Below are 11,636 nucleotides of genomic sequence, written 5' to 3'. Positions count from 1 at the left end.
AGGAGTGCTCAGACCAGTCCAAATCTCTAAGTATCCTACCGCAATGTAGTCTCATAATTTTATTATGTCTTTGCTATAAAACACCATGGTAAAAGCAGAGAGGGAATTTTTTGGATTGTTAACAGCCCTATCATTGCCTGAACTTGCTGGCATTGACTCTATTACTTCAAACCTACCCAAACCAGCCTTAGAGGGCAATGCAACCACTCAACCTTATACCTATGAAGTACAGGGAATAAGAAAAATAGGACTAAATGTATATAAATTTTAACTGATTAGGTTCATGAGTCTGTAAACCAAAGGGTTCACGACCTACTCACCAGATGATGGAGGCGTCGATTTTCTGGAACTAGGAACAATGTCACCCAAACTGGATGAAGAGTTTCCTCCTGATTTACTGGAGTAAAGCAACAAATTAGTCTGATGTTTCATAGCTTTCTCAGTATTTATTCTAGTTGATTTATTACCTGTCTTCTAAATGAGCTGCTAGCAGAGAGACAAATGGTATTTCTGGCAGTGGTATAAAATATACATCTTACACGAAACGTGTGTACATTTTGAGGACTGAGGAACTGCAAACATCGATCACGCTCCTTGTTCTGATGTGCAGCTTCATTCTGCTGCATATGCTCTCACTACCTCATGATCTTCATGCGCTCCAATTATTAATATGGCTACTGATATATAATTATTAATATTACTACTTATTACTAAGATTAATTCTTAAGCCAGTGAGCACATCTGTTTCTTTTAACAGAAGAGTTATTGATAGCTCCCTAGTGAAACTGATAGTGTCTTTGCCTAACGTCTTTTCAATTCAATTAAAGTACAAATTCTTTTGCTGTCTCAATACCAGGTAGCACTTAGGAAAAAAAAGTCTGTCAAACAAAGATAAAGCAGCCTAAGGTTTTGTCAAGTCCTGCTTTGTGAAAACCTATCCAAGTTGTGAAAATGAAACAGTATTTTTAGTCATTTTATTGCAGTTACCATAATGAGAAAAGCACTGAAAAGAATTTAAGAAAGGCTATTTCACTCTTCAAATAATTCATGTGATAGTACTAGTTTCCAGTTTCTCCATCTTCAAATATTAATAAGCACTAAATAAATGCATTTGTGGCATAGGACAGTGTTATCTCCAGTGAGAAGTTCTGGAGACTGGAAGCCTTCACAGTTTGGAAAGGGACGGAATCACTGGGTCAGATTTGGTTGTACCAGAAGCGTCACGAGAGGAATAAGGAACCTGACGTCCTCCTGCTGAGGACAGCACACTCATAGGAAAGGCATTTCACAGCTGGCGAATGCGGCTGAGCACTGCAGCATCCTGGTCTCCTCTTAGCATAGACACGCTCTTCAAACCCTGTTGCCCTTGCTATTGAAGTAGGAAAGCCTTTCCGGCTTCCCAAATGTTTCCCAGATGTTTTCTCAATTCCAGCTCCATCCCACTCAGACATACTGGAAATGTTTCCTATATACCCAAAGGGAAGCAAGTGGCATTTGCTTCCACATGTGTTAATGTTTACTGGAAAACAACTTTATTAAGAATTCTACAGTAAAGATGACATCATTACCATCTCGTAGTATTGTTCAGTACATTTAGATACTGAATCTTTATTTTTATGTAATGATGGCTGCAGTCAGAGACAACAAATGACTTGACGTGAAACTTCCATCGTAAAATGCAGTATTCTTAAAAGCTGTATTTGTAGGCAATGAATTTGACAAGACCAAAACATTTTTTCCCTAAGAGCTAACTATCAGGCACTGGCTTCAGCTTACAAATAAATCCATCTTAACATTTTCTGTAAGTTCTCAAAATCAGCTTTAAAAGTGTTTAGAAATTGTAAGATCATGAAAACAAGTAACAAATGTTAAAGAATTTAGGGAGATCAATTTTTAAGTCAAAAATTGTGCTTGCACATAGTAAATGTACTAACTGCAATGTATATTTGCAAATATTTTATAAAAATAAAATGGAATAATAGCCATTGTAGACCACCACAGACCACCAATCTAAATATCTACTTTCTCTCTCAAATGGCAATGACATTAATTATGTAAATAAGTATTGCTTCCTTCATTGATTCAGAATGTTTGTAGCTGCCAATTACAATAATTAAACAGAACTATAGCATACACAGCATTAACTTCCAAGTTGTGTGACAGTCATGCTACTATTTTTAATGATTTGTTGTTATTACCTGGAGTAGAATTTTCCTTGTTTTGCCTTTTGTTCATGCTGCAGCCTCATGTTTTCTAGTTTGACTGGGCTTGGTATGAATCCTATTTCACAGCCTTCTTTTACCAACCGTCCTATCCACCAGTCATTATTAAATTTCTACAGATTAAACAAAAAAAAAAGGTCATGTACTAAGAAATTACTGTATTTGGGATCATTTTGTTATTATTTTTAATTTGCAGCTAAGCCATTTTATGTAATTCTTCCCTGCAGTTAATCACTGTACTATGTTATTATGGCAATGAAGAATTGTGGTAATATTCAGAAATACATTAAAATAATTATACCTTGCAAATTATTAAAATGCTATAGTACTTAAGCAGAAACCTTCCTTCATAGACTGCATGATTCTCCCTGGCTGTTATTTCCACCCATTTCACCATCTTTATTTTTTTCTGCTTCACAGTCTTTTCTGCTCATACATGAGAGCTGCTTTAGTCCTCCCTTGATGTTTCTCCTTGGTGAACATCAGAGATTTCTTCTGACCTGCTCCTACCCACTGCAACAATCTTTACAGCTCTGTAATAATCTATTTTTCTTATTCCATTATATTCAGTTCTCTATTTAAAATAAAAAATACTACTTCTCAAACTCCCCCGCTTCTCTGAACTCACTAAAATCTTCTGAAATATGACTACATTCCACTACTTATATATGCTCTACTGCATACAGCTCATGTGATCTGCATCTTAAACATAGAGTGATAGATTCACAAGGAATGGCTATCTTTGGATAACTAAAAAACCTTACAATTCTACAAATGCACAAGATGGTCCAACTAACTGCATTTCAGCTATATGAAATACGAGATAATTACTACTCTGATGTAATAATATTTATTCATACACACAGAGGAGGTTTTGTTTGCAGAGGTCTGTGGAGCAGAAGTATTTGCTTTTTCCTTTATTATTTATTCACCATTTTTGGATGAGAATAGGTAACTTATGTATGGCCCTACATGCAATACTCTAGGAGTTCCATGGGGATAACTACCATCAAATATGAATTTTGGATAATTTGGATTATTTATGAGAATGTAAGAGAACATCTGAATGGAAAGAGAAGTTGCCTTCTTGAATCTGAAGCTATGAATGTAGATATTATAGCGCATGTTTAATTATTTAATAAGTAGTTTTAACAAGTATACAGTTAGGAGTACAACATGTAATATGTGTGGGCTCCCATAAAAAGGAATTAATTTCACCGAGAATACAACGTTGGTGGATCAATGATACACAACCTAAATTGCAGTATTATCTTTCATTTTGGCTACTATAGAAATGTTGTGATGCTTGAAACCAACTTTAAGATATAGAGCTAACAAGAAATAAAGATTAAAATAAATGCACTTTTAAGCTCATAAAATATAAGGAGATCTATAACATTGATCCAACGGGATGCCTTTATGAGTAAGAATACCAATATTTAATAGGGAGCTAATCTGGAATAGCAGTTTCTCAAGGCTGTATTAGACTGAAACATGTTATTAAAATCATAACCTTTCATTGCAAAATGCTAACTAAAGATATGCATGTGCATTTAAAATATGTTGCAGGATAATATAGGTGGAGGAAGACTAGAGCAATTGAGCCAATGGAGGTTGCCATTATATGGATCTGCTCTATGGTATACATGAAATCTGCAGAAGTAGTATCATTAACTTGGTAAAAGGAAGAGATAGATACTTAAAAAACACCATTAAATTAAAATATGAACAGCCACTACTTTTTTATACTGTCCTATAGTACGACAGACTACTACGCAACAACATTAATTTTATTCTAATTGATAGAAATGCTAAATCCATAGGAATTTTTTCTTCATACAAAAATAAAAGCATCTGGAATTCACTCCTGCAAAGTCTCAAATCTAAAAGCTGTGTCAGTATATGAAAAGTACGATAAGATACTTTTATAAGTAAACAACACCACACACAATACTTCCTAATTTTAGAAAGCTATAGTGGAAATCTTGGTAGCGAGGTGTCCAGCTCTCAAGGCGCTGGCTGGGGTGAGCGATTCTCTATAATTCACCTGTGCATGGAGTGCCAAGGGAAACACAAATATGAATTAAATGCAAAGCAGAATTATGGCCATGCATTAAAGCCCCAAAAGATTCAGGAGTGACTATGATGCAGTGCATGTTTCTTCATGCAGGAAGGAATCCTTCATCTTTGTATGTACTGAGTTTTAACAAATGTAACCTGATCATGAAAATAAATTCCTCTCATACTCAATCACTGCAGTACTTTTCACCATTGCCCACGTACATTTTGAACTGAGGTGTTTCTTGTTTGAGCCCTCCCAGCAGCACAAATTGGCGAACACTCCTCGCAGACAAGAAGAGGACAGCATCGATCCAATATGGCATTACTATGCAGGCAGAAGTTCAGTCGGAGATTAACTTACATGTCTTTATTTCTAGCAACCAGTGAGGTATAAAATATAAAAGCAACACTGCATTTTATAGTCAAATATGTTTTTTTACTTTTCATCTGCATAAGTAATTACATTTTGGACATTTCAGTTCTCCCAGCATCAACTATAGGGAGCAACAAAATTACTGAAGGAGCAGTATCTGGTGGGATACAGAAGCCTGGAGAGCAAGCAGGGCATGGCCACGGAAGAGGGAGGGGGAGGATGTGGCTATGCAGGGAAGGGCCGCTCCTCGGGGGACCCTCCTGAAGAGGTTCGACCCACCCAGACGCAACAGCCGCTGCCAAACGCAGGACCAGCAAGTCCAAGTCAGACTCCTTGGGGGTCCCTTCCCACCTCTCCATCCCAGCGGTGCACCTGGCCTGGTCCCTTCCACAACCCAGCTCTGGCCTAGCACCACTAGACAGTCAACTTTCCTTAACTGCTTAGGGAGAAAACCAGGTATTTTTAAAGGCAATTAGCACTGAGAGGCTGTTCTATTCCACCTGAAGCTGCAAGAACAACAGCATTTTAATCTGTATTTCCATTCCTCAGCGCTACATGCAGCCACAGACTATAACAACTCAGCTGAGCTAAGTTTCCTTCTAAGGCATTTCTGGAGATCCAGAAAAGTTCAGGAAACTTCTTCCTCATTATCCTCCATGCATGTTTACATCTGAGTCTAAGTTGCACTGTGAGGAAAAAAGGATAAAGTATAACAGAAAATCTGCTAGCACTGTGTTTCTGGTTCATATGGAAACAGGGGAAAGACTTGATCTGAAGTCTGAGACTACCAGCTCATTCAAAATGCAGATGGAATAGATGACCATACAAAATCATTTAATGTCTAACCAAACTGAGCCGTATTTTCCAGGGCTTCCAGACTCACCAGAGAATGCTGATGGTTCTCTATTGCCAGGACTCTGTGCCTGCTCATCTCTACTTTTGTCACAAGACAGAGCAGAGCAATTCTTTTGCACTATCATCAGACAGAAAACATATTTTCTTCACCATATAGAGTTTGACTCCAAATTATCCCTTTTTTTTTTTGGTGTTTCATATATGAGGAAAATTATGATCATTAGTCATCAGTATAACGGCACTAAAAGTCCGTTTCTTGTGTTCCTTAGTCTCTGTCCACCTGTATTTCCACCTGCGTATCAGGAATGTTTCTTGCTTCCACAAAGCGCCTGCACCAGCAGAATCATTATGCATCATCAATCATGACTAGTGAGGGATTTTTCAATACGGTAAAATAGGGCAAAAATATAATTTTAAATGCACGGCTAAGTTGCTCTCATCCTTAAGCTTACTTTCTAGTTCTTCTGCTATAAACTTCCATTTCCAGATGGACCATTTTGTGACAAAACACAATGGAATATGACCAGAAGCTGGGAAATCTCATAAAATGAGGGAATCATTCAGAAGGGAGCAGCGGGCTGCTAAGGAAGGCCTGTATGGGAAAGTTACCGCGTTATTTGCTTTGGACTGTCTTGCAAGGAAAATGAGAGAGAAAGAAGAAGAGTTTAGATTTTTGAAACTGTAAAACTTGAAAATTTTCAAAATGAAACTGCAGGAAATGAAAACCAATGCAGCAAATGCAAAGCGACTTTTTTGACAGGTGCTATGTGCATCTTGAAAGTTATCATGTCAGTTCTTCAGTATGCAACTGTTAACAACAAGATATTGTCTGTGCCAGGGAAGTAACTTCAGTGAAAAAAAGGAGACCTAAGGATTTTGGGTTTTTTTGAGATTAAGTGACACAAATAAAAGAGAATCAACCCTTGGCTGCTAAATCACAACGAAACCTCAGAATGCTAGTATGGTAAAACCCACAGATATTATATCTGTGAATATGCAGATGGAGATTTCTAAAGCTCCAAATAAGTGATAGTTACTAGAGGAGAAAAGCACTTGCTTTCCAAACTTCATTAATTTGATTGTAAGGAATCTGTGCATTGCTTTTATGAGAATAGTATTTCAAAGAACATTCAATTTCTTATATACAGTTACCTTACTTATATAACATTTGTATAGTGCTTTGACAACGTGAAGCATTATCTTAACGTTAAGAAATAGTAGCACTATTACTCAAATAGACCCTTAAAGTGAGATCCATTTACTCCTTTAGTTTTACTTACTTCTTTAACATGAAGAAAATCTTTAGCCTCAAATGAGATGGCCATGCCTGGGACTGGAACATCGTCATCGTGAGCTGCACTGTACCCAACATTTGTCCGAACTGCAAATGCAACAGGTTTTGTCTGCAAAACAAAAGATAAACAGCATGAAGATTTCCCTTGCAAACACGTGCATATGTACAAACACACACACAGAGGATGATTTCTGCAAATTATCTTTTTTAAATCGTAACAATTACAAAGAACACTCAAAACATCCATGTAAAACATTTTGAAGCGTCACGTTTACTTACCTCAGTTATTTAATATCATCACATTTGACAGAATACAAGACTCTTATCTATCTAATTTGGGATAATTCAAATCAGTAACCATAAAACAGTTGGCAATCCATATACTATGCTTAGTTATGATGGCATTGCACAGCAGATCTTCGTTTGGCTAAGATTTATTAGAGATTTCTAACCACAGTTCTGTACTGAGGTGGTCACGCCTCACACTTGTGTTGCAGTATTTTTAAGGGGTGTGCTTGAATTTGCATGGAGTGTTTTATCCTGCTTTCACGGCGATTACTGGGCCCCTGTCAAATTCAGAAAGGAATGAGAACAAAGGAATCAGATTTCAGGTTACTAGTACCTGAAGTTTAAATTGCAATGGTTTACTGTGCTTTGCTAATAAACAAAGAGATATAATATAAATTTGTATAATAATGAGAATTTAAGTATACCATTTCAAAGTAAAAGTCATGAAATTCAAACATGTTATAATGGCCAAACCTATTGTAATTTGGCTCCAATAGCAGTAAAATTGGTAGTAAAAGCTGCCATCCAGCTCAGCCTAGCCTAGAGCTATAGAGGGCTTCCTTTTCTCAGGGTTACAACCAGAATACAGAAGAACAACCTTTATTCTGGTTTATTCTACACCAACAAGACCTTGAGCTTGCTCTCCTGACAGAAGATATCACACAGTATCCCTGGGACCCACCATTGTCCTACCCCAGGCTAAACTTTTAGCCCACCCCAAAATCCTCCACACCACTCTTATGATCTAGTCTGAAGTCCCTATACATTATGGCTGGTAAAATATTTTTGAAGACATGAACTGAGTCTCAGAGGTGCTCATGAGTGATTGAGGAAGGCGTGACATAATTTTTCATCTTAAAATATACTAAAACTTCTACCAGACAACAATTTTAGCTTTATTAGTTGGTATCCATCATCACTTCGGCTTGGCTAAAAAGATGGTATTTTGCTGAGATGACAAGCAAAAAATATATCTCGTCTCCTATGTAAGGAATTGCTTCCATTTATGCTCGAAAAAGAGGATATGAACACGCATCCTCTACTTCATGACAGCAAACACAAATACTTGAAACCAAAAATCATGCTATATTTTTCTGATTACCAAAAATCCCTGCCTGCTCCATCCAGGATTACTCTGACAACTTGCATAGTGCTAGAGGACAGAAATCTGCCACATTAAAATACATGATAAAATAATGAGGGAGATATATAAATAATTCTAAAGACAATATCATGCCACCTGGCCTGGAAAGGACAGTTGGAAATAAAGGGAGAGAAGGTTCCCTGTTGCTTAAGTTAGGTCTAAAGTGCTGTAAAAGCCACAGGGTTCCAATAAAGCAGATTTTAAAACTCCTTAAATAGGCCTGTATTTGAATGAACTACCGCAGACAAACAATTTACATCTAAGTGCACATTCTGGGAAGGCTTTTTAATTTACAAAGAGAAACAATAAGCTCTTTCATAACAGTGGGGTCAAGAGAGTCTCTGTGTCCAGAAGTGAAACAGGCGGTTTCAGCAGAAATAAATTTTGGAAGGGGATTACAGAATGGGCTTCATGTTTATGTGGTATTCTGGATCTAAATATGGATTTGTAAAAAGAGATGATCAGGAGATTATTGGAAAAGGACTTTACTCTATCCTTTCTGTTCTTTCTGCTGGAATTAGTGGAAAAATCTTAAGAATGTTAAGGTAGGTTAGGTAGAAGGGCTCTAAAGACTGAAACTGGTACCATTTAAACAGGCACTTATTTAAACTGGAAAGCCTATGGAAGACTAAAAAATTAAATACAGCTGAATATATTTACTGGTTGAAATAACACATCCCGAGAGTTCAATGTCTTTCTTGGTGTTTAGCCACAATTAGAATATTGCAAATAGTTGATTGCTTTTCTTTGCAGATCACCTGTTCTAGGAAAAAAAACAAACATTAACAAATTAGAGTACCATGTGAAACGCAATAGTACAATAAATAGTAATTTTTAAAGTGTCTGTTTTCTTTTGACAAGGAAAATCCTATTGCTGTTGGAACGTGCTGGAGATGTTACTCAAAAGATATAAGTTATATAAACAACTTGATTATATTTGCACTGTGCAACAGAAAAAAGTTCAAATCAGAAATAATATTTAAAAAATACACAGACACAACTGATAAGTGGATCAAATTCATCCATTAACAGGAAAAATATGTAGAAAAATATGTATAACAAGAGGGAATTGGTTTAGATGAGTTTACTAGATGTTCTTATTAGCTACCATCCTATGTTAGAAAATGATAGCCACAATTTTTTTATATATGTAAAAAACACAATCAAAAAACAATAGCTGACTTAACTCATTGTGTTGGGCATCTTTCTCATACCCTGAACTCTTCCAATGTGCTGCAAAAGGAGTTTTGGCACCTAACACAAATTTCTGGACTCCGGTATGACAGAAAGGTATGTAAATGCTAGGCACACACGCCCCTTAAACAGCCATTAATAAGTTCACCTTGCCATTATACAGATGAAATGTTAGAAGGGCATCGAGATATGATTACGCATTCATGATTACATTTCTGAAAATGGGCATTTATGAGAATGATCATCCAAAAAATAAAATTTGGCAATTCCTCCACATCAATTTAAAAACCTTGCAGTGTTGATGCAACACAGGTATGTCCACTTCCTAGCAGCTCAAATTCATATCTTATTCAACTCCTCTACAATTCTCTCAGTTGTTACTAGCACTCAGTTACACTACATAAAAGATAGCTAACTATTACAGAACCAGGCATGTCACAAAGAAAAAAAAGTAGTCACACAGGCACTGAATTCAGTGATATCATATATCTTCCTTAAAAATAAAAGAGAACATAAATTACTGGGGTTTAATATTCATACAAACCCCCACAACTTTCCTGAATTTAAAAAGCACAAACTAACAGAGTTGATGCTTGCTATGCTATTACTCATTTCAATACTGAAAATACAGATATGAACAAGCATTAAATTGTCAAATCTCCTAAATAATACTTCATCATTAAATAGTACAGCATGGAATAAATAATTCATTGCTGTTAAGAATGATCTTTTTTTAAAGCATAGTAAACTGTCATTGTAGGAATGTATCTCAGAACAAGAATGGAAATATTAAGGAACAATCTTTACCAAACACTGATAGGGGGATAATATACTTGCTTATCCCTTCTCACATTTGCTATATCCTTTAGCGAATCTAAAAAACACTCAACAGAGTATTGTGACTTACTCTTAATAGTATCAGTGGATGAAAGACTTTAGGCCGACTAAAGACTTTAAAATCTCTGCTGCATTGCAACCAACAGACATCTTCAGCAAGTTAATGTCCTTGACATACTTCTTAGAAGTGATCTAAAATTTCCTATTAGAGGGCAACACCTGACTACCCAAGAAAAAGAGAAAAATGGAAACTACTCCAGAACTATCTCAACATGAAAGATAAAAAATCCTCTGTCATTTTCTGCTATCAAGAAATTAATATAAAAACTCTGAATAGAAAAACAAAGCAGAACATTGAGCTACAGATATTCACAGAAACAGTATGTCCCATTTTCGATACCTGCCATACTACTAGAAAGGGAGACTGAATTACCATGGGATTAGACTACAATAATTCATCTAATTGAATATTTAAAACTAATTAATTTATAGAAGTTAAATGCTAGCCTTTTTACATAAATAAATAATTCTGAAAGTTTCATAGAACTGTCAAATTAACTACTTTTTCTTTTCTTGAACTACATCGTCTTTAACTAAAGAAGTCCAGTTGTTATGTAATTAGGGCCTTATGTCAAAAAAACCCTTTTTTTTAAAATACGCATATGTATATTTTAAAAAGATATCTAGCATTTGCTTACATATTCTACAGTTCTAAAATTAGACTGAGTCAAAACCGTTAAGCATTTTCTGTTCATCCGCTAAATCTCCATGAAAATGTGATGGCAGTTTAGCACTCAGTTAATCCACAGGCTGGACTACAGGGACAGATTCTCCCAGGTGTTAAACAGTTTAATGTTTCATCTCCCTCAAGAGAAACAACGTAGCTTGAAAAAGTTATCTTCAGAATGAATATTTCCACCTTGTTTTCCTTTTTTCCGCCTGTAAAAATACAACATTCGACAGACCGAATAACCCCACAAGGAGAACAATAACCAGACCGTGAACATTACCATCATCTGTACCACTAGGGCAGCAGGGAACACACTCTGGAGTGGTGTTCTTCATGAACCAATTTCAGCTTCTGATTTAAACTGAGAATATAAATCATTGAAAACATATTCACCAACTGTTAAACGAACTTTGGCTGTAGGCTTTTGGTAACAAACATAAATTAAAGTGGGACTAGGGACACCTTACTTAATTTTCTCTTTTTGCATCTGGATCTCACTCCTTCCTTTTGGTTCACAAGTTATATTCACTTTATACATCTTCATGACAACCCTCATTACTAAGTCAATACTATTTACAGTACTATTATACCCTGCTACTTATATTCCCTCACTCTTGTTTTATGACTAACTTGTATTC

The 11,636-nt window shown here is 36.1% G+C and overlaps 1 protein-coding gene across 3 annotated transcripts in view; it reads right to left on the bottom strand.

Annotated features, from left to right (window-relative positions):
* Window positions 1-11,636, bottom strand: part of CACNB2 (calcium channel, voltage-dependent, beta 2 subunit) — an 89,574-nt gene that overhangs the window by 34,668 nt on the left and 43,270 nt on the right. For all 3 annotated transcript variants that reach the window (XM_009330555.1, XM_009330557.1, XM_009330556.1), the window contains exons 3-5: window positions 6,792-6,914; window positions 2,199-2,335; window positions 321-397 (exon numbers count right to left, since the gene is read on the bottom strand). In XM_009330555.1, coding sequence (XP_009328830.1) covers window positions 321-397; window positions 2,199-2,335; window positions 6,792-6,914 — 337 coding nt within the window. The remainder of the gene's footprint in view (window positions 1-320; window positions 398-2,198; window positions 2,336-6,791; window positions 6,915-11,636) is intronic.

The sequence above is a fragment of the Pygoscelis adeliae genome, unplaced genomic scaffold (genome assembly GCF_000699105.1).
Source record: "Pygoscelis adeliae isolate BGI_AS28 unplaced genomic scaffold, ASM69910v1 Scaffold27, whole genome shotgun sequence".
NCBI lineage: Eukaryota > Metazoa > Chordata > Aves > Sphenisciformes > Spheniscidae > Pygoscelis > Pygoscelis adeliae.
Note: the sequence above shows the minus strand (reverse complement) of the source record. Positions and strands in the feature narration are given on the sequence as shown.